Consider the following 23,482-nt stretch of genomic DNA (forward strand, 5'->3'; position numbering starts at 1 on the left):
CACTCATCTGCTCAGCGCAAGGTGAGAAGCAGGATGTCGGGAGCGCTGCATTTATCCAGCCGGCGAGCGAGCTGGCTGGAGCTGGTAAGAACTCCCCGTGACTCTTGCACACACTGTCCCCCTCGCCCGGCCACGGGCAGAGTCAGGCGAGGTCTACGGGTGTGCCCAACGGGAAACAGGTCGGGACCATCGGAACAATAATGCTCTCGAACCATTAGGTGTCGTCCCCAACAGTCCACTGCTACCAAAAAATAGATTCTCCTTCTGTAATTCAAAGTGTCTGACGTGTCAGAAAAAGCATCCAGAGAGCTCTAGGGTATTCTGAGCTATTTTTAAGGTTAAAATTTGTTTACTTTAAAGAGGTCACAACTGACGAAAAAAAAAAGCTACCTTAGAGCTGACCCACTCCCCCAGTCCCTGATCTCGAATCGGGGTTTGCGTCTGGAGGTATAGGTTGGGAAAGAGCTAATGGGGGGGGGACTTATCAACCGAGCACCTGAAACAACCCCCTCAAGGCTGTAAGGTCGCTCTCTCCTCCTGCCCTAAGCACACACTCACCAAGGGGAATCTCGTCTGAAGCATCTGTAAGTCATCGTAACCATATACTTGAGGCTGGAAGACACAAGCATGTAACAGTGTTCACGTAACAGTGTTCACAGGGATTGGCTACCACAGAAGCCAGCCAAGGTGCCAAGGGACAAAGTCAGTCAACAGAACATCCATCCTCGTTCTTAGGAGGAACAGAACATAGGTTACTTCCGGCAGTTCCCTTTAAGAAGAAAGAAGTGAAGTACAGACTGGGTGATTTATGAAAGGTCTCGAAACTTGCCATGAGCCACATACCACCGATCCAACCCAGAGGCAGCGGTGGGGCAACAGGAGCCAGGTACGAACGGCCGTCAAACACACAGCTTAAGACTCATCTCTTTCAGAAAGGATTCACATCTTACTTGTTTTCTCTAACGTATGGGGACTAAGACGTTATGCTGATTATTAAAAAATGTGCAAACCATTATCGAACGTTTCCTGTGTACGATGCTCGCTTAGACACTTTCTGAGAGGCAAGAACGGGTGTCTTTTTAAACATTTCAAATAAATAGCCTTTACCTTAACTGGCACCAAATCTATGAATCTGACAGAAGATACACCAGGACACAAAGCTACCACTTGTCAAACCACCTACTCTCCAGCAGTCTCAGATCAGGTCAGGGAGCTCTGTTCTTCCCAGGTCACAGCCAGCTGAGAACCTCACAGACAGGGACTCAATCCTACCCAAGAAAATAATTCTCTGAGAAACTGAGAGGGATTCCAGGCGGGCACTCTGGCCTTTAGCTTCTGAAGCCTAGAATTTGTTTCACACAGAGAAAATATACAATAGGAGGAGTAGCCTCCGTTTAGTCCTTCCCCTCTAGAAATGACGATTTGTGCCCCAAACTACGAAGATCAAAAACTGGTTTGCTTACATGCGACAACCACTCGTTTATTCTCTATTTTAATTACAGTCTTCCACCCGGAGCCGGAGCTGTAAAGAGTAGCCACACCGTCTTCATCTTTTGCAGAAGCTGCTTCAGCCTCACTTACCGGGTAGGCGTGTAACAGCCCCGGAGCCATGATGTACGGATTAGGCAACAACGGCGGGACCCCGGGAGGGAGGTTGGGAGGAGCTTTTCCTAAAAGAGAGATCCCATTTTTACCCAGTCACACGATCACTCCTCTCCTCCATCCCAGAGGAATGCCGTCCACCTTCTACCTGAAGTCGTAGCGACCGAGCTCCGAGTCGAGGCTGTGACGGTGGAGTTGCTGCTGAGGCTGAGGCCTAAGCTGCTGCCGCCGTGGAGACTGGAGGAGACACTGACCACCGGGGGAGGCGCAGAGACCGCGCTGGACGTGGTGGAGAAAGTGCTGGAGGAAGAATGGAGGTTCGCCTCACTGTCCACGCTTGTGTGCTTCAAAAAGGGGGAGCAGTGGATGAGAAGAGGAAACAGCGATCAGCAAGACAGGTCAGGAGAGGCACAGCCCCTTCTGCAGGCGAGAGCACATCAGCCTCCCAATTAAAACGGCCGAGGCAGAGACCTGGGTGTCCTCCACCAAAGGAGTTAGAAGAAATCGCGCAGTTTGCTCCGGCTGCCTGTTCCCCAAGACGCAGCGTCAGGCAGGGATCTAGTTAACAACACCGGCTGCACGCCCTCCCGTCAGGGCACATGCGGACAAACACGCCAGGAACCAATGCTGGCTGGCCGGCGAACAGTTCGGGTCAGGGAAATACAGCCTAGCCTTCTCTCCCACGTTCCCCTTCAGTAGTTCGCCAAGTTCTAATGAACTTAAACCAGAAACAGCATACCTGAGGAAAAAGAGTCTTCCAGGGGAGCCTTAGCACTCGTCTGCCCCCCGGTTTCCGGCAGACTAGACACCTTTGCCCCAAATGGGTCTTCCTCGCCGTCTCAGCTTAACCCCACAAATGCTCGTCCTAGATCACCCCAGTGAACTTAATTCTCGGATCGAAAGCTTTCCTCTGGCCTTAACTTTCAGAGGACACCCGGACCCTGATTATCTTCAGCAGCCCTGTCCAACACACCCCCCACCACGGAGTGAGAACGGCTGCACAGAGGCTCTCACAGGCTCCATCAGAGCTATGAAGCCCCGCACACCTCAGTGTTAAGAAGGAATAAAAAAAGGCAAAGCTTCAGGAGTCACGTCCAGGGCTTTGAGAATTGGCCCACAGCTCAGCAGTATCTCTAGGTTCTCCTGCCTCTCCTGCCTTCCGACATCCTTTTAGTCCATTCCTGCAACCTCAGATCAACGATCACTCCGCCACCGCACGAAGGGATTTCCAAGAATCTCTTCTCGGGAGTCTCGCCGCTAGACTCCTCTAAGCGTAAGAACACCACCCTTCCTCTTCAGCCGCATCACACTTACCAAAAGAGTGGATGTAGAAGTGCGCCCAGAAGACGTGGATGACGAGAGGGTGTTCTGCTGCGTCGATAACGTGCTGCAAAGAAGAGGCAGCCGTCAGTCACGGTGCTGTGGTGACCGACCTGGAGCTTCCATCAAGAACACTGACGAGGACGTGCGGCGGTATATGGGACCAGGAGGACCGGAGACCGGGGGGAGCTCCGCGGCCGGCCAGGGTGGGGAGCAGACACAGCGAGCGGGGCTGCTGAGGAGAGAGAACAGGCCTCTCTCTCCTACCCCACAACTTGCAGGTCGTGCCCGCTAACACGGCCCCTGGCAGGCAGCAGGGACAGGGCGGAAGCAGAGAACTCTACCTCTCCTCCCAACCCCAACATCCACCTGTGACCCAAATCACCTGCTGTGTTGTGTGGTGGGAGCGTTTGCACTCTCCTCACCGTGGCTCAAGCCACCCAGGGGGGATGAGTGTTGACTGGCCGCTGTCAGCAAGGAGGCTGCGGACACCGTCTCGCTGAGAGGGGAGATGCCGGAAGTGGAAGGTGAGTCAGACTTCACTGCAGAGCCTGTAGCACCTGGAAATAAAGAATAATTATCTATCCCATCAGCGGAAAGGGAGTGTCTCTGACAAGCGAATGGACGACTCCGGTCTCAGCCATCCCCGAGACAAGAGAGGAAGTTATTTAATAAGGGACTACTGTGATTACATAGACTCTCTTATTATTTTAAATTTCTTGTACATTTATTTATTTTTGAGAGAGAGAGAGATGGACAAAGACAAAGCGTGAGTGTGGGAGGGGCACAGAGAGAGGGAGACACAGAATCCGAAGCAGGCTCCAGGCTCCGAGCTGTTAGCACAGACCCTGACACGAGGCTTGAACCAATGAATCGTGAGATCATGACCTGAGCCGAAGTCGGGACGCTTGACCGACTGAACCACCCAGGTGCCCCTAGACTCTCTTATTTCCAACATTTCAGAGCACTGATCTCACTTATCCAGTGAAGGGAACCGAGGGTACTATCACTCTTCTAGTCAGAGAGCCCTGAGACAGGTCTGAGAGAAAACAGCAGGGCAGGACCACACGAAGACTGTGACCAGAGAAGCCAGGGTGCTTCCCACTATGATCGAAGAAACGCAAACATATGAAAAAGAGAGGAAAACCACTACAACATAGAGGAAAAAGCCTCACCTTCAACAGATTGCGTGGTCTGTAACTGTGTGGCCTGCACAGAGCTGAAGCCATTCTGGAACAAAAAACAGAAGAGTAAAAAACAAACTCAAGTGAAAAGTCGAGTTAGCACAGACTCCGCTTAACTTCAACCAACAAATCTTTCAGAGACATTCTGTAAGCTAACCAAAGGATTAACATAATGCAGACGATCTAAACAAAACGAATTTAAAATGGCAACAAGATAGACCAACCCCGTGTGACCCAAAGCAACAGAAGGCAGCGCCCCCAAACTGCTCAAGAGATCCCAAACCCAGAAGAGACACAGGAGAGGCCTGGGGGTCCCTGGGGGAGGTTGGGGAAGGAGGACCGTTCAGCCAAAGCACCCACTGTTCTGGCTGCACGGGACTGTCAGTCCGCTCCACAGCACCTCTGGCATATGCTGTCCCCTCCCCGGGCCGAGACACGGCAAGGTGTCTATCGATACAGACCCAGAAGTCCAGCACTCAGATCTTCGCGAGAGAGAAAACGAGTACTTGACCTTGATCCTACGACAAAGAACGAATCTCTAGTGCTGGCTTTAGTTTTCTGACTATGAATCTCCAGGCTTGCTGCAAAGAACTTTTTTATTTCTCCAACCACAGAAATGTGTTTTTTTCAGCTTCTCAGTCAGTACTTCTGTGGCATCCCAGCACCATTTGTCAAGAAGGGAAACACTAACACTGGAGACACTTTGCCCAATATTGTCTTAAACAGCACCCAGGGACTCTCAAAGCCACACTACCTTTGCCTGAGTCAGGTCCTTTTGGGGTGATGAGGAGATGGAGCTGGGGTACCGTCGAGTCTGTGTGGACCTCTGTTCATACAGAGGGCCCTGAGCATTATTTGGGGAGGTATAGGTTGTCGACTGAATTGGACCGCTCTGATAACCGGACTCCTGACTCTGGTTAGATGAAATTGTAGATGAAGATTCACTGTGGGGAGCGCAGAAGGAAAATCTCAGAAAACCAAAACAGAACAGATCCACGGATACTAAGGACATGCTGGAGACCTACTAGAGTAAGTTGATTATAATCAAAAGGAAAATTCCCAGCAGCAAATAAAAGACAATTTTCTCTTGACAGCAATAGGAATTTCCACATCCTACAGAGTCAGGGGTCTGAACTCAAACTGCTCGCCTACATTCTGTTTTAAGAGAAAGAGGCAAAAGCAGAAAGGATAGACTTTTTTGATCCTTCTGATATATCCTAACATGAACCCTACGCACAGGGAAAGTCATCTGTTTCTCACATTCATTTTAAGGAATTCTGGGCTCCTGGCTCTGTCAGAAACCCTATTAAATATAAGGTACTGGGTAGAAACTCTTGAGAAAAACTATGAAAATATTCACATGACTTAACGGCAATTATAATCCAACAGATTAGGCAAGGACCTGATGCTTGTATTTTTAAATTCAAGGGACTGAAGAAAATAGCCTAGTCCCTTAAACTCTGCCAGAACTTTTTCTTTAAATATTTATTTATTTTAAAAGAGAGAGAGCACACGTGCACACAAGGAAGGGGCGGTGGGCAGAAAGAGAGGGAGAGAGAGAATCCCAAGCAGGCTGCGCGCTGTCAGCTGACGAGGGGCTTGACTTCACCTATCGTGAGAACATGACCTGAGCTGAAATCAAGAGTCGGATGCTCAACTGACCAAGCTGCCCAGGTGCCCCATCCTCCAGGGTTTTCTATTGCTTATGTTGGCCCTTTGTGACACTTACCAGAGAAGGTAGGAAAGTCTCTTTTTTACTTGTGTCATCTATTGATGCTACCTCTTTCTTAGGAGGCCAGAGTCCTACCCTTCATATGCATAAGGCCCACACCAAAGGACCAAAGATGTCAAAAGCATTTTTAGCCAGATGCCAAGGTCCTCCTGTTAGAGGTGCTATACGCACCTCTTAAGAACTGGGCGTGGGGACGCCTGGGAGGCTCAGCCAGTTGTGCGTCCGACTCTTGATTTTGGCTCAGGTCATGATTTCATGGTTCAAGAGTTCCAGCGTGGAGCCTGCTTGGAATTTTTCTCTTTCCCTGCCCTGCCCCCCCAGCCCCCCCCCCCCCCCCCGCCCCAAGGAACAGCACACGGACATGTGCTCTCTCTCTCTCAAATAAAAACTTAAAAACAAAAACAAAGTGGTGGATGTTTCTGTTAAAAAACCAAAAAAACAAAAAACAAGAACTAGGCGTGGACACTCCAGAAGTATGCAAGAGGTATATTTCCATCTGTTTAGTGTTACAGATAATCTTAGTAACAGTATTTTGAAATGCTTAACAAAATGCTACAATCGGCTACTTTTCCTTCAATCAGAGGCTTGGGCCTCTTTGGAGTTCTAGGAATCGGCAAGAGACAGAAAAAGTGGTAAAAGCCTGACAAAAAAAGTCTTGGTTGAGGTTTCCCCTCTACCTGGCTGTGCTGGTATAGAGGCTACTTGGAGCCTGGCTTGAAGAGGCGCTCGTGGTGGGGGTGGACTCGTAATCAGAAAGGACAGGCTCTGACCCAAACTGCAATGCCCCAAACTGCAGGTTTAGCCCTGAGATATCTGCTGAGCCAGGCATCTCCACAGCCAGAGCAGGAATCTGTAACGAGAAGGTAATGGTTTTATTACAATCTTACTGTAAGACTGATAAAAAAACACAAAAAACCTGTCTCAAATTTGCAAACTATCCCCTCACAATCTTGATTCCCAAATCCCGCATCACCTTTGCCCTAAAATGACACCCATCACAAAGTTCAAGTACCTTAGAAGTCAAGGAGGCCTTTTTCTTCTGCTGTTTCAATTTCTGCTGAGCCGGCTGAGGGCTGGAGGACTGGTTATCTGAAGACCCGGGAGACATCTGTGGGGCCGAGGTGGATTTGCTCGGCAGAGGAGAAGAGGGCGGTGGAGGTGCAGCAGTGGAGGTGGCCACCGTGGGCGGCTTCTCCTGAAGGAACACCTCCATCATGGCTGAAGACGGGGTGAAAGCCTGGCGTTTGCTGAAGGGGCTGTGTACTGTGGAATCGTCTGGGTTCTTCAAATCTGCACGGAGAGTCCCGGTACATATGGGGTCAGGGATGCTGATGATCGTCAGTGAAACGCTATTATCCTCTCTCGAGCCATAAACAAGGCCCTCAAGAATCAGTACGTCACATAAACGAGTCCTCACCTAGGACTCACTCTCATTTCCAAAAGTGACAATCACACATCCTATCTGTTCTAAGTACAGCCTAATCAAATCAGCACTATTAGCCTGCTTGTGTAAGACAGGAACCTACAAGCTGTCCGTGTTTAGAGCGAAAGGTCCTACATAATGCCAAGCCCACAAACCTCCTAAGGCAACGTTCTTTCAAACACTGAAGACCAATCTCGGGAGAGTCCCAACACTCCGTGGTCAACAGAAGACTGCAACTACGATGCAGATGTCTAAATTCGGTTAAAGAGACACCGAGCCTCCAACTTTTTACTACTTCCTAGCTTTCTGAACTCAGCCTGTGTGACTAGAGGGTATCAGTCATGGGAAACTAGCCAGGTGGCTGTCCTTCTCCTGACTTCAAGAAACATTCTCCACCCCCGACTCCTGCAAGCTCCTGGTGGTAATGTTCCAGCACGTCACTTTCCACCCTTCTCACCGTACTGCACCAGCGATGGGGACTGCGAGGCGGAGCCCATGTCCCAAGAGGAGGTGGCGGTGGTTCCAGGCTGAGAATGCTGTGCCGCCAGCTGGGCCAGGGCCTGAGCAGTCTTGAACTGCTCCAAGAACTGAGAGCCCGTGGTGCTGCCACCTTTGGCTTCGCCGACATCGCCAAACCCTTTCCCCAACATGCTCACCTGCAGACCGACACAGAGAGGGATGAGAGAGACCTACGGCAAGCAGATGTGTTCACCGCTTGGAAACACTTGGAAAGTCACTCAGACACAGGGGGAGCCAGGAGAGACCCGACAAGTAAAGAGTATCACCAGACTGAGTACACAGTCTAGTCCATTAGAGCACAGTCTCTGGAGTCAGACTGCCTAGGTCCAAATCCTGGCTATGTAAGTATGGAAAAACCTATTTGTGATTTCTCTGTACTTCATTTTCCTCACCTGAAAGCAAATGAAAATAGTATCGCATAAAGCTGTAGGGGGATGAAATAATGTATTAAAGCATTTAATATGTGTATGGTACATAATAAGCACCATTAAAATTTACACCATTACTTCCTCCCCCCTCAGGTATAAAGATCTAATGACTGGTGGAATTTTTCTCCTTTAAAAATTTTTTTTATTTTTTTGTGTTTTTTTCAAATGCTTATTTATTTTGAGAGAGCAGCAGGGGAAAGGGAGAGGGAGACAGAATCCCAAGCAGGCTCCACACTCAGCACGGAGCCCAGTGTAAGGCTCGATCTCACAACATGACCTGAGCCCAAATCAAAAGTCGGACACAACCAATTGAGCTACCCAGGCACCCCGGAATGTTTTTCCTTTTAAAGGTTTACATCAGGCATCTAGGTGGCTCAGTTGTTAAGCATCTGACCTCAGCTCAGGTCATGATCTCACGGTTCATGAGTTCGAGCCCTGTGTCGGGTGAGCAAGAGCCCCACTTCGGGCAAACACAAACCCTACTTCGGGTGAGCCCTGCTTCTCTCTTTCTCCCTCTGCCCCTCACTCACTTGCACACGCACACTCTCAAAAATAAGTAAATAAATAAAAAGGCTTCAATCAACCAGTATTTGATTATTTTTTTAAACTGTTTTTTAATGTTTGTTTATTTTTGAGAGAGAGACAGAGTGTGAATGGGGTAGGGGCAGAGAGAGAGGGAGACATAGAATCCAAACCAGGCTCCAGGGTCCGAGCTGTCAGCACAGAGCCCAACGTGGGGGGCTCAAACCCACGAACTGTGAGGTCATGACCTAAGCTGAAGTCGGACACTTAACTGCCCAGGCGCTCCAAGCAGTACTTGATTACTAAATTAATATGAAGGCTAATACGAAATTTCAGTTCAGCCATTAAGGCTCATTTTGCCCCTTCCATTAAACAGCTCAAAAGTAACAAGGAGAGCTAACTGGAGCCTCACTTCAAGACAAAGAAAAGAAAGCTAAGGGCCTGTCAACATCTCTGCACCACACAATCAAATAATGAGTCCGTATGATTCATTTTCTCTGTGTGTATCCAAGTTCTATAGGACAATCACGAATAAGAAAACAAAATTTACTCTTATGCTTTTGGGGGATTTCCCCTACTCCCTACTGCTAGGTAAGACCGCCAGCCTAGTCCAGCAGATGAACCACATGGCCTTGACTACTCCAAAACATCTTCAGGGAGTTTCGATCTAGTTTCCCTTAGGTTCTTATTCAACCATATCCTTCCTCATCACCATCAATGAGCAGCGCTCTCTTAAACGAAACCAATCAGTCCAACTCAAGGGAAGACATTTTTCCCACTTCAGTCTATGTCACAAAATTATACGAACAAAAACACAAACACCCGAAGTTGAGTTAAAAGTATAGGACTATGGCAGGGAGATGATCCCACATGGTAACGATCATCAGATATTCTACAAGTGCAAACCTTTAAAGATACAGCAATTATGTAATGTCCGTGTATAGGGAGCTCCTATGTTATTTAGATTAAAATTTTGTTTTACATCTATTACATTTTAGGGAAAATTGGTTCTCTAATGTTTCTTTCTTTCTTTTTTTTTTTTGAGAGAGAAAAAACACAAGCAGGGGAGAGGGGCAGAGGGAGAAAGAATCTTAAGCAGGCTCCATGCTCAGCACAGAGCCTGACATGAGGCTTGATCCCACGACACTGCAATCAGGACCTGAGCCAAAACCAAGAGTTGGGACGCTCAACTGAGCGAGCCACCTAGGCGCCCAAGCATCTGACTCCTGATAGCAGCTCAGGTTGTGATCTCAAAGTCATGGGATCCAGCCCAGTCCCAACACTGAGCTCTGCGATGACAGTGTGGAGCCTGCTTGGAGTCTCCCTCTCTCTCTGCTCCTCCCTGCACACTCGTGTGCACTTTCTCTCAAAATAAACAAACATTAAAAAATAATAAAAATGAAGTAATCGTTATAATCCTACTACTGGAAAAATAAAATTATACGCAAAAAGAAAAAAAGAGAAAGTTTTTCTTATGATTTGTTAAAAAAAACACTGGTCCTTGCATCACTGTTTACCCTTAAATGATTCCTCTGCTATAGTTAACGACCTCGAATTTCTTAACTGAGTCAACAATTCCCATGCCTGAAGTACTCTAGGTGTTAATAACCAGTACCACTGCTGCTCCCACATTTGTGTGGCCTGATCCACAATCTTATTTCATGTTCCCACAGCCCTGTATGGCAGGCAGAGCAAGTGCTCTCATCCCCACCTACAGAGAAGGGGAGGGGCAGCTAGTAAGCAGAAACATTCAGGAAAACCCCAAGTTTTTGGAAGCCGAGTCCAGAAACATCTGGTTTAAACAGATTTATATGGCAATTCTGCTATCGAGAAATAGGGAAGTGCTACAACTTCCCATCAAAGTTTAACTAGAATTGAAAAAGGATTAAAATTTGATGTCATTTTTTTTTCCTCTTCAACAGCAATGTTATTAATTAACACTTGGCACAGTGAGTGTCTGGTAAGTGATACGGACTCACTTTTAGAGGAAGATTCAGTCTGTCCAAAACTAAGTCCTCCTACTGCACAGCACCCTACTACCCAACTCTGTGTCCCTACCACCAAGGCTACTTAGTGGGGGCTACTTAAGGCTACTTAAAGGGGATGTTTTACCCCACCCCAAACCTGTCACCGGAAGGCAGTACTCCACGTACGTGCTGGAGTTAAAGGGCACTGGGTCTCCTACTTACCATACTGTGATGGGAGAATGAGTTTCCTGAAGCAGGCTGTGTTATGGCGCTCTGCTTTGAATTACTGAACACCAGAGGCTGCGCAAGAGAAGGAGCCTGAGATGGATCCAGATTAGAGGAATCATTCTCCATTGAAGATGGTGTCTTCCCCAACAGAACAGCAAGGTCGATTCTAGTGGAGAGACAGAACATACTCATGAATAATGACAGAACATTCTAGCATTCCCAACTCCCAGAGTATGGTCAGATCAAAATAAAGTCACTCATCAAAAACACAGAGACCAGAAATGCTTAATTGACCAAAATAAATGATGTGTAAGAACCACTACAGGATCTAGCTGTGTTCTAATGGCACTGTCAACCATAATAACGTTAAATATTTCAATTTAGTTAAATTAATTTCATGGAATAGCAAATGTTAGTTTTAATGCAACAGCTTCACATTTGGGCCAAAATTTACAAAATTTTTAACGAATATTTTAATAACGAATACCTGCCATTACCAATACCTAATACACAAAAACTTGCCAGAGCACCGGCACCTTCAAATATCTTTGGAATTGACCTCCCAACTTCCATAGAACTTCCCAAGTCACCTGTGGTCTAAGGAGCACACGTATAGTTCCGCTTTGCCTCTAGTTCTCAGCACAGGGCTCCTAAAACCCTTAAAATTTCCTAAGTGTCTCTTGCTATTCGTAATGAGCCTCTTTCAACCAAAGTCCATGCTAACGAGGTTACTCAGGGTGGGAGCCCCACCCCCCCAGAGCCGCAGGAAGTGGGCTGCCACCAGGAATACCAGCAATGGGATTAGAGGGTTAGAACTCTCAGCCCCAGCACTCTCTCTTTACCCACTTCTAGAATCAGAACGAGCTTGGAGACTGCCTTCGACAGCCAAAGGCTTAGTCAATCAGGCCCATCTAAGTAATGCAACTTTGATTAACACTCTAGAACAGGGAGATTCAGTGAGCTTCTGGGTTAGTGGATGCACTGAATGTTGATGAATGTACTGGGAAGGCACCCCACCCCCTGCCCTGCGTGTGCATCTCTTCCAACTGGCCACTGTACCTGAGTACTGGTTATAACAAACCGGTTATGGCAAGTAACTCTTCCCTGAGTTCTGAGTCATTCTAGCAGATTTCTGAACCTAAGCAGAGGATGAGGGGTGGGGTAGGCTTTGAGAATCCCCACATCTGCAGTCAGCCAGGCAGAAGGGTGTGGGCAGCCTGGGCACTCATCTGCAGTGGACCTCGCACCTCGGAAGCAAGGGCAGTCTTCTGGGATGGAGGCATCAGTCAGGGTCTGTGCTAACTCTGGCAAGTGGCAGAACTGAACTGAATTACTAAATACCTTGTTGGTGTTCAGAGAATTGAAGGACTGATGTCAGTAAAATGAGATACTGGCGTCAGAAAAACAACACACATCGCCTCTGATGCCCCTAATGTCCTATTCCTAGCACGCTTCAGGCTTCTGAGTTAACGGCTATCATACCCAGGTCTAGAAATAATCCAAGAGGCTTTCTGGGCATAAAAATATTCCTAGTAAGTGCACCTCCCTCTACTAACCCCAATAACTAAGGTTCAAGTTCTAAAAAATTCATTAGCCAGATCCTAGGGGAAAAATGACCATTTTACTCAGTAGGCTTAGCAGACAAAGATTATTATAAAGCAAGAGAAGCAGCTACTGAACAGTTCTGCAAACTGAAATAAATGAAAACATTTCCATGTTTAACTTTACCTTACTACCGGACAAGCTCAATCGTGCTAAGTTTTAATTCAGGTTGACCTATGTAATTAAAGGGGCTATTCTGGAAAGAATCATCTTTAAAATTGTAAAAAATGGACTCCCATTCAGTAGACCAACTCTTAGAACCCGATCAGCCTCACATGCTTGCTTCCCGTTACTGCCAGCACCATGGGAGCTCGAGAAGGCCCACTGCTGCTCTTCCTTACAGCCCCTTCTCACCAGCCCCATTTGGGAAAGGACACTGAACTTTACCACACACTTGCCTCTGACCAGCAGTGATTGTCACATTCTCCGCAGGCAGAGGCACTGAAGACACATTAGAGGCAGTGAAGATCTTGGTCTCAGAAAGCTGGAAAACAGAAGGATTAGTCACTTCTGGTGTTAAGTGGACTACAGTCAGAAACCTGGCTCAGGCAAGGGGAACTTAACACCAAGGCAAAGGGAAAACGCTCAGAAAAGAAAGCCGCCCAGCCAGAGGAACCTACGTGGACTGACCTCCATTACCCTTCTAGATATGACTTTATCAAAAGAGTGTAAAATCAAGAAACCCTATGAAATACAATGGGAGTCACATGATATGCACGCTGAACTTACAGAAAGCTGAATACACATGCTACAAAAAAGAGAGAAAACCTTTTATACTTTCCCATTAGAGTTCCCAACTCACACCCTTACCCAAACCAAACTTTATCTTCCACTGCTCCTCTCAAAGAAAGAAAGGTTACAGCCAAGACAAAGACAAAATGAAAGAAATTAATTCCTGGCTTTTGAGCAGTAAGGACCCAAGTGCTGGTGAATTAGGGTCTCTGTAGGGATGATTTCAACTATATGCAATTTTTGCCTTAATAGTGACTTTATTACACCTACCCTTTGCATTCTAAGACCCTAAAATTAGGTAAACAATTGTAGGGAATAACTCATTCCACCATTCAAAACTTGCTTTGGTTTTGTTTTCACTTTTTGACTAAAATCTCTTCTCCAAAAACAGGGAATCCACTTCCCCAAATATATCATTCTCTGAAAGTTGCTTAAACAGACCAAACCAAATCCTAGAAAGTATTCACGAGGCAGTCTAGCTCAGTTACAACAGAAAAGAAATCATCCTCTAATGCTGATGCATCTGAAATTTCAAACACTCAGGTCTGGCAAACCCAAAGTTTGGTCACCATGTCACCATAAAAGCTGCCTTGCCTAAACGTATACGAGTATAGAAAGCAGACTGAAAAAATGTTAAAACAGGATTTAATCCATGATCACTGAAAACTACAATTCACAACAAAATCCTGACTGTGACCAAGAACGAGCAGAATTCTTTTACTCAAGTGCTACTCCAGTAAGCTCAGAGTGCCGGCTTATGTGCCACCTCTCTGACACCCATGACTGAGCTGTCCATGTTAAGTCACGCTGGAAGATCAATACTTTCATCTCAACTATGAAGCTGGGCTTCAGAACCAACCAGATTGTGAATTCGAGGACGCGGTACTCTCTCACTTCGCACCCACCTCTCAGCCAATCACAGGACCAAACACCAGTGCCCGAATAGGAACTAAATAGCCGAACTGGCTCAAAAGAAGTCATGGGCCACCAGCAGCTGTTACTCAAGGCACTACCTGCCTAACTCCATTTCTGGTGCTCTCCCCAACCACCATCTCTTGCTGGGACAAATCCGACAATCAGATATTGGACTTACACAGGTGCACTTGCCCTTTCCATAGTCTGGTTCCATAGAGTCCTGTTCATGCCCAGTCTCCTTCATATAACATATGTGAAATGTTCTGGCTCAGAACACTATTTTGGATGTAAAAGTTTTGGGTCAGAATCTTAAGGGTGAATTTTGAAGGGGTAGAAATATACCCATTTTCTATCCCTAAACACCACTAAGGGACAGAAAGCACTAGTGAGGAGTGACCCGGGAATACCTACGTCTTCATTCCAGTCTTCAGTCCCCCACTCCTCTGCCGCGGTCCTCCACGCACCTGGCAATAAAGGAAAAACAGTGAAGTAACTTAAGTGCCAGTACACAGCATGTGCAAAAACACTAACATATTAATAGTTCCGGCAGCCGGAAGAGTAACCAGATTTTAGTAATCAGAAGAGATTCCTAGGTTCCAGGGGGGAGGAAAAGACTATTTAGAAAGGGATACGTCAGAAGACCAGGGTTTTTCATAAGATTATGACTTCACACCTACTTCCAGGCTTTGTTACACAGCTTTAACAGCAGAGATAGTGGGGAGTGGGGGAGCGAGGGGCAACAGGTCCAATGCTCCAGGCAACCTCTTAAGACCCCTCAAGCCCTCTGCCTTAGTGGTCAACTCAAGTGACAGCAGCAGCCAATTTACACCAGAACGTACACTACGCCTTCTCACCTGGTAGGAGACAGCACGACGGGCAGAGAGAGAGTGGCGGTGACGGGGGGAACACGAATGGCTGCCATGTGGCAGTGGAAGGGCAGCGGAAGGCAGGCTTCCAAACTGCGGGCACTGACAACTACCTGCTATCAGAACTCAATGTAAAAATGCACACTCAGCAGAAGTCAAGTGTATCGACCTCACTGGTCAAACCGTAAGAAACCCTCATGGGTCTGTTCTTTTCCACGCCTTTTCAGAAGACATTGGACAAAACTGAAAAAGCAAACACGTCTGTTATTATCCTGGTCCTAATCCTACAGAACGTGACCTCTAACCTGCCAAGGGCACAGCGCAGACAACGCAGTCGTATACTTGCCCCATGTTGGTCATAACAAAGTCAGGATGGTTTCTATAGGAAAGTTCCATCAGCAGTAAAACCACCTTCCACACTTCCCTTGTTTTGCTTCACGTGTACATATATCCTCAGAAAAGGAAACTGTTCTACGAGAAGCAGGATTCTTCCCTTCAACTGAAAGACCACAGTAAGAAGTAACACCTGACTACCGCAAAGAACAAGAACACTCCTTATTTTCTTCTCTAAAACAACAGTACATGTTGATCAATTCTTCAAGCCTTCTCTCCAAATGGAGAAAACTTCTTTTAAGAATTACAGTCTGGGGCTCCTGGGTGCCTCAGTGGGTTGGGAGTCCGATTTCGGCTCAGGTCATGATCTCGCAGTTCACAAGTTTGAGCCCCTCATCGGGCTCTGTGCTGATGGCTCGGAGCCTGGAGCCTGTTTCAGGTTCTGTCTCCCTCTTTCGGCCCCTCCCCCACTTGCTCATGCACACTCTCCCTCTCTCAGAAATAAACATTAAAAAATTTTAAGAAAAAGAAAAAAAGAATGAAAATCTGGCATTCAGATATTCACTGTCACCGAAGAGAAATCTTCTAATACCTATATTCCCATATGAAATTCTTCTAGGGGCCCCTGGTAGGCTCAGTCAGTACAACATGAGATTCCTCATCTCAGGATTGTGAGTTCAAAGCCCTACATTGGGTGTGGAGATTTCTTAAAAATAAAATCTTTAGAACCCTATTTCATAAAGAAAAAGATAGTCATTATAATGCTTCTTCCAGGACCACTTATAACCACACAAGGGAAATTCCGAACCACTTAATAATGGCAACGTTCTCCAAATCACACTAAAGTCCAATTTCAGTTCAGACAAATTACAAACCACATTCTTCTCTCCCTCTTTGGTGACACTACTCTTCCTCTCCATTGGCATCCAACCTGCCTTGGATAAATGGAACCCAAGATCTGGGTTAACACATATACATAATCCTGGAGTTGGAAGTGACCTGAGAAGTTATCTCCTATTGATGGGCTCTCTGTCAAGGCAGCAATGTTCTCCTGCACTCTCGTGACTAGTCTAAGACGCAAAGGAAGAATGCGGATGCCTACTTGATCCAAGACAAGATGCACAGTCATGGCCAAGAAGGCTGTACTGAAAAGGCACGAAAGAACAGTAGGAGTGCTAAGGCTCTGAGTGATAGGTAAGGGTTTCCATTCTGTCAGCAGAAAGCAGTCAATGTAAATGTTAAATAGTCATTAAATGATCAAAAATTTTTAAGAAAAAACAGGCACAGAATATGAGAAAAAAAGGCAGAAAAAGAAAAAAAAAAGCAGGGAAACAGAAAAATGACATATCCACAGATATTCCAATTCATAAAAATCTATAAAAATATCTGGGGCAGTTAGGCACCTGGATGTATCATACCAGGAGCAGTCTCAAATTTTCGGGGATAATTTGACCCCTCAACCCCACTGAAATCAAGTCCTGAAACAAAAAAGAAAAAAAAAACAAGCAATGAAATTTTGCTTCTGAATGAGAACATTTGCCCCAAAACAATTCCCACTGTACCTGTGGATATTTTAAGGATAGGTTTCAATTTCTTTTTAAATAAAAAAGGGGATTTGAAGTTTGCTATCATGAAAACACAAAAAGAGATCATGCATGAATGTCACTTCATATTGTGAAATTAACAACAGCAGGAACGCATGAAGCTACACCCAACACGTTCACACGCACAAGACGAGATCAGCATCACACAGCTTTTCATTCAGCCACAAATCCGATTTCGGATTCTAACCTCCCAAATCCGCTATTCTCTCCTCAGTATAAATAAACACACACCTCATCCTTCCTTGCTTTCCAAACCAGATCCTCGCTGAAAACAGCTAAGGCTTGCAATCTAGGACTGGGACTCCATGCCTGATTTTCTATCCACAACTGAAAACAAATCCCTTAATGTCTACTATCTTTTCTGCCAATGAGAAAAAAGCCAAATACCCAAAAACTAGTGCTCAAAAGCAGTCTTCTGGTATTCAGACTGCTACCACACTGCCTCTACAAGCCATCAAGAGCGGCGTTATACTTCCTAAAATAACAAAAAGACAGTTCATAGCCAAATGGTCCGGGAGTTAAAACAGATTTCCATCTTGTCAATAACTCAACTTCAGCCCCATCAATGGGATAACTGTATTTAAAACAAATTTGTAAAATAGCTGGTAAATTAAAAGCACATAACATTCAGGATCTGAGGTATAACGTCTTGTGGGCAATCGATGAACTGTTTGTGCCAGAGACCCTCCTAAAGAGAGAGAGAAACATCAATGATCTTTGAAAAGGGGCAAAGCAAATAAATAGATAAGGAGTTAAAAAGCTGAATTCACACTCTACTATTAACTCATTCCCCCCTTTATAAGGGAAAAAAGTCTCAAGTTCTTCCTGTGCTGGCTCAGCCACAAAGAAGCAGGGGATCTCGTAAGAATACAATACAATACTCCGCAGCCCAGGGGCTGTCCTTACTTAAAGGGGTAAAAGTATCTTTCACTCCCAAACACATTGTGGGTTGTCTGTCCCACAAGCCTAACATACCCTTAAATATGTATAGCCTACTCAGACACAAACACCAAAAGTCAGCTAACCAAAAAAGCAACCTTATTCAAATCCCATAATATTCTTCCACACCCAGAAAACTATTCAATAACAGCTAGAAAGCTGCGGCTTCCTTCTTGCCCAGATACTGAGATTTTCCAAAAATGAAGGTAAAAAAGATATTATCTCAGTGCCAGAAAACAAACTGACAGTGGGCTTTGATTCTGGGCCTTGTTCATCTCTACAAGTGGTGACATAATTAACTAATTAATTAATTAAGAATACTTTTTCAAAAGACAAAGCTAGAAACCCTAACAGAAACACTAGGAAACACACCTGGAGCTAATGGCAGCCACACGGTGTAACAGAAAGAGCATGGGCTCTTAGGGTCAAACAATTCTGAGTTCAAATACTAGCAAATTTCATGACCACCCTTTGAGTATAAGGTTTGGCATGTGGAGATGACGAACAGTGTCAATTTCACAGGTGAGTGATGAAGACCAAGAGAACCAGCACGTGTAAAGTGCCCACAGGCACACAGTCAGCAAGGAGAACACACAGTATTTCGATCGCCATCCCTTCCTCCCTTATCTCTGCACCAAAAACTATTCCTCCACTTTTTATATGACCATAACCTCAAAATAGTTATTTCCTTAGGTTTTTAAAGACCAGAAACAATAAGCAGTCACTCACTCGTCCCATCATCTGGTTCGAAGTGGCCAGTGTTGTTCCACGTATTCCCGCTATTATTGCCATAGTTGTCATCGGTATTGGCCGGTTCTGCATAATCAGCTGGGTTAAAGGTTCTGAGGGTGTGGGGAAAAATAGCTTAAAAGAGTCTGTGACCTCCAAGCAGCACCAGCAAAAATGAACAATCCCATGGAATAATCTCAATTTATGTCTACTACCTATTTTGGGTTAGGACACCTATAATCATAATAAAATCCACACTGAATTTTGGAAAACAGCAGATACATGCATTCAAATGAAGTTATGAGCTAGAGGTGATCCAAGTAGTAAATGCTTATCTCCAGCACTACATCTACACACTCATCTGATTAAGTGGTCTAGAAATCTTTCTGATCACATTTTGGTTAAGGCTGCACATTATCCTCAGAGTATCAGGACACTAGCCGCTCTAGGATATTATGTTAACGATTAGGGGGAAAAAATTTAAAGACTGTGACATCAAATCAATGAAACTTACCCCATTCCTTGAGCAGAAAACCTTCCTCCCCGTCTACCAGAGCCACCTTAAAGGAAAAAAAGACACAAAGAGAGGAAGGGAGAAATATTTTAAAAGTCGATATAAAAAGTACCTTGCCAATTGAGGCAACTCTGGAATAATAAGTGGTTGATATTATTAGATGTTCTTTCTTTCACCCTGTAGTATAGTTAATATAACACAGTAGGCAATCACTACTATTGACAGATTGTTCCTTTGCTGACCAAGCTTCTGGGTCCTTAAGCAAATACATTAACATAAACGACACCTACCTTCTTTCCCACTGCTCACTCAGCAATCTCTAGAATTTGCATGATTTCTCAACAATTTAGGTAATGAGATGTCATGTGAATGTTTTCAAATAAAGACGACCCCTACAGAACGAATAAGAATACCCTGCCCCCCATATCCGACCCCCCAAGAAACTGATCACCTCTGCCTCTGCCACGTCCTCTTCTGCCTCGTTCAGTGCCTCTTCCAGAAGGTCCTCCACTCTTAGTGCCATCTAATCCGTTTTCCTGACCCCGAACTAAAATGAAAAACACAGATAGCCAAAACAGAGTCAATGGAATTTATGTAAATATGTAAGCGGCACATACAGATGGTGGTGGGGAGACAAAACCAAGAGGAGATAATGAGATGGAAGGATGGGACATGATGGTTACCAGGGGAAAGGTGATGAACCACAACAGAGAGCTAGAAGTCAGACAACTTTATAAATGACTGCAAGGTAATTTCATGCCAAACTGGTAGCTGTAGCTAGAAAACGCTACATGTAAGAGATACCAAGGTCTCAGAATAAATGGTGGCAAGAAAAAAATCAGAAGGATGATATAATGGTTACTAGGTCCAGCCTACCAGGGCCCTGACATCCCTGAAATCCAGACATTACTGACCCACAGCTGGTTTTGTTAAAGCCCCATGCATACACTCTCGTCCACGGCTGGCACCTCTCCCCCGTCTTGGTGGCCCACCACGTCGCCGACTATAGTCTCTGTCACGGTCTCGATTTTCTTTGCCTTCCTCGTTGGATTCCGTTTGGCCACCATCCTTCTGTCCTGAGACTCCCTTCTTCTTCCCGACCATCTCCCACGAATGCTAAAGAAGGGCAGAGCATTCACATCTAATCAATATGGATTGCTATCGGGAAACCACAGATAAAAGCTGGGAAACTGTTAACCATTCTCCTCTCATCATCCAAATCTAAGATACTTCCACTAACTTATGTCTGCTTAAATGGAGGGTACAGACAGAACCTCGAAACAAATTCTATACCTATCACTGAAAAATTGAAGTCCTTCTTATAGGGGAGGCGCTTATAGCTAATGGACTGCAGGGATCGCTTCCAAAAGGATTGCCAAGATCTGGATCCGGTGCAGTCACGTGGCGTATCAGTCAAAGGCCTAGTTATTGGTCCCCATCTTTCAAGTGTGTTTCCTGGGCTGAAAAAATTAATTTCCTTCAGATTCAGTGACTCCTAACTTTTTCATACACAGTCTTATTCATGTCAAAGGAGAAAAGGAAACTAAAAGTTTCTAAAGGTTAACTTTGAATTCAGAATGAATCAACAGCATTTGACCCTTGGGCACATTCTCTAATCAAACAACCCAGCATTTAGAAGAATAATAACTACACCTAGTCCTCACCACCATCCCCCAGCCCCACTCCCTGACACACGCACCAATTTCCTTTGCTTTAAAGACGAAGTAACAGCCAGGAAGGCATAGCCCTGGCCCGGACACAGTGGACTACAGGGAGCCTTCTGTTCCAGGTTTTACATCTGTATTCTCCCTATACTCCCTAAAGTGATATAACCCAATTAAACTTTCCCCAAAGCAGAATAATCTATAATTCATTCCAGACTGCAGAAGGGAAAATTCGTGGTAAGGAAAATAAGCTAAAAAGTCCTGCAAAAAACCTCATTCCTCAAAAAATGAATTTTATAAACACACACGCCTTGATTCACAATTATTTTTGCAGAAAATATGTACAAAAATTCCCAAACACCAAGACTACCATATCTTTACTATCCTGGTTACCATCTTACTCAAACAACAATGACCCAGTGCTCCGCAACGGCTAATTAATATCTAAAGACTTCCAAGAATGTGGACCAAGTAGAATACAAAATGGCTATTAATTTTTCCAGGATTGATAACATGGTCATACAGAAAAATATCCTTCTTTAAGGGAAGCATGCTGCAGAGGACTTTTGACGTCTACAACTTACTTCCAGCCAATTCCAAGTGTCCATAGATGGATGAATAAACAAAATGTGGTATACACATTTAATGAAATATTTTTCAGCATTAAAAAGGAGCGAACTTCTGACACATGCCACAATATGGACAAACTCTGCAAACGCTATGCTAAGTAAGAAGACGCAGAGAGACAAATATTGCATGATTCCACTTACATGAGGTACCTAGAATAGGCAAATTCATAGAGACAGGATAGAAAAGGTTACTAGGAGCTGGGAAGATGGGGAAAGGGGGAGTTACTGTGTAACGAATACAGGTTTTTTTAGGAAACGACAAAGTCCTAGAGATGCATAAAGCTAATGACTGCATAACATGGTCAGTGTACCTAATGGCACAGAATCATATACTTAAAAATGGTTAAAATTATACATTTTAAACATTTTTACTACAGCTTAAAAAACTTAAGCTAAAAACTACATTTAAAATTATACCAAAATCATACCCACACGTTCTAAAGAGCCTACAATAGTTTACTAATAGTTTTTGAAAAAATTATCCACCCAGGACCCGGTGGCTCCTTGTTGCCTACTCTTCCAGTCCAAGCTTATTCCACATTACGGCTTCTGAGTCATTTTATGCTCACAGTAGCATCAATTCTTAAGTAACAGTGCCGCTATTATAATTAAATCTGCAGCAGGAACCCTGGAAACTACATTCAAAATAGTTAGCTTATAGGGGCATCTGGGTGGCTCAGCTGGTTGAGCATCCGACCTCGGCTCAGGTCATGATCTCATGGTTCGTGGGTTCAAGCCCTGCATCAGGCTCTGTGCTGATAGCCTGGAGCCTGGAGGCTGCTTCGGATTCTGTGTCTCCCTCTCTCTCTGCCCCTCCTCCACTCGCACTCGGTCTCTCTCTCAAAAAAGTAAATAAACGTTAAAAAAAAAAAAAAATAGCTTATAGACTTTTCAGCTGGTCTATCTCAAAACCTGTCAAGTTTCAGAAACCTGTCCCCTTTTCCGTTCTCTATGGTATGCACCAGCTGCTGGAACTACCTGGGTTCTATAAGGAAAAGGAATTACTATGATCTTCCCAAGGGTGGTGCCAGTTTTCTGATACGATCTCATCTACCCAAATACATCCAACACCCCCTGGCAGCAAATATTACTCCCAACTGGTTTCATTAGCAACTTATTTATGGCATAAGCCTATGTTCTCCAGTTTATTTTCCTTTTTGACATCACAGAAGGTTAGATTTGTAGCACTAGGCAGAAGACGGTGAAAGGTGAAACAAAATGTGACTTTTGCAAATTAATTAATTTTAAAAAATCCAGCTCAGTTGGTTAAGCATCAGACCCTTTAAATATTTTTAAAATGTTTAGTTTTGAAAAAAAAGAGAGAGAGAGAGCGAGCGAGCAAGTGAGCAGGGGAGGGACAGAGAGAGAGACGGACACAATTCGAAGCAGGCTCCAGGCTCTGAGCTGAGCTGTCAGCACAGAGCCCAATGCAAGGCTTGAACTCTTGAACCGTGAGATTGTGACTTGGGCCAAAGTTGGATGCTTAACCAACTGAGCCACCCAGGTGCCCCGTCAGACTTTAGGTTCAGGTCATGATCTCACAATTTGTGAGATGGAGCCCCACATCAGGCTTTGCACTGACAGCAAAGAGCCTGCTTAGGATTCTCTCTCTGCCTTCCCCTGCTCATGCATGCACTTTCTCTTTCTCCCCTCAAAAATAAACAAACTTCAAAAATAAAAAAAAATCTAAACTTTTAAAAGGCGTAAGTACTCCTACATCCACCCCCTATCCACAATTATTCTAAAGTAAACTCAAAATAAGCCAAAGACTCTATTATCTGATTATCCAGGCAGTCATCTTCAGATAAGGTCAATAATGTAAAATCTAAGACCACACTTTTTTTTTTTTTTTTTTTTAAAGTAAAGTCTACGCTCCGAGATCAAGAGTTGCCTGCTCTACTGACTAAGCCAGCCAGGTACCCTAATACCACATTTTTGAAGAGAAAAATCCACAAATTTAAATTCAGTGGTTACAAAAAGTTTTCCAATGGGGCACCTGGGTGGCTCAGTCAGTTAAGCATCTGACTCTT

The 23,482-nt window shown here is 45.0% G+C and overlaps 1 protein-coding gene and 1 non-coding gene across 17 annotated transcripts in view; both read right to left on the reverse strand.

Annotated features, from left to right (window-relative positions):
- Positions 1-23,482, reverse strand: part of UBAP2L (ubiquitin associated protein 2 like) — a 39,543-nt gene that overhangs the window by 9,224 nt on the left and 6,837 nt on the right. For 9 of the 16 annotated variants that reach the window (XM_042926258.1, XM_042926257.1, XM_042926254.1 and 6 more), the window contains exons 5-21: positions 20,107-20,275; positions 19,611-19,706; positions 19,160-19,205; positions 18,646-18,758; positions 14,586-14,638; positions 12,926-13,011; positions 10,920-11,091; positions 7,719-7,917; positions 6,851-7,128; positions 6,516-6,688; positions 4,861-5,050; positions 4,098-4,152; positions 3,308-3,482; positions 2,917-2,989; positions 1,751-1,946; positions 1,582-1,670; positions 559-612 (exon numbers count right to left, since the gene is read on the reverse strand). In XM_042926258.1, the coding sequence (XP_042782192.1) occupies positions 559-612; positions 1,582-1,670; positions 1,751-1,946; positions 2,917-2,989; positions 3,308-3,482; positions 4,098-4,152; positions 4,861-5,050; positions 6,516-6,688; positions 6,851-7,128; positions 7,719-7,917; positions 10,920-11,091; positions 12,926-13,011; positions 14,586-14,638; positions 18,646-18,758; positions 19,160-19,205; positions 19,611-19,706; positions 20,107-20,275 (2,217 nt within the window). Of the gene's footprint in view, positions 1-558; positions 613-1,581; positions 1,671-1,750; positions 1,947-2,916; positions 2,990-3,307; positions 3,483-4,097; positions 4,153-4,860; positions 5,051-6,515; positions 6,689-6,850; positions 7,129-7,718; positions 7,918-10,919; positions 11,092-12,925; positions 13,012-14,585; positions 14,639-18,645; positions 18,759-19,159; positions 19,206-19,610; positions 19,707-20,073; positions 20,276-23,482 lie in introns of all 16 variants that reach the window. The other 7 variants (XM_042926256.1, XM_042926255.1, XM_042926249.1 and 4 more) reach the window with 1 other exon arrangement.
- Positions 32-167, reverse strand: LOC122212514. Its single transcript, XR_006199190.1, has one exon. It is a non-coding gene; the product is annotated as a small nucleolar RNA SNORA58 (small nucleolar RNA).

This window comes from Panthera leo, chromosome F3 (assembly GCF_018350215.1).
Source record: "Panthera leo isolate Ple1 chromosome F3, P.leo_Ple1_pat1.1, whole genome shotgun sequence".
NCBI lineage: Eukaryota > Metazoa > Chordata > Mammalia > Carnivora > Felidae > Panthera > Panthera leo.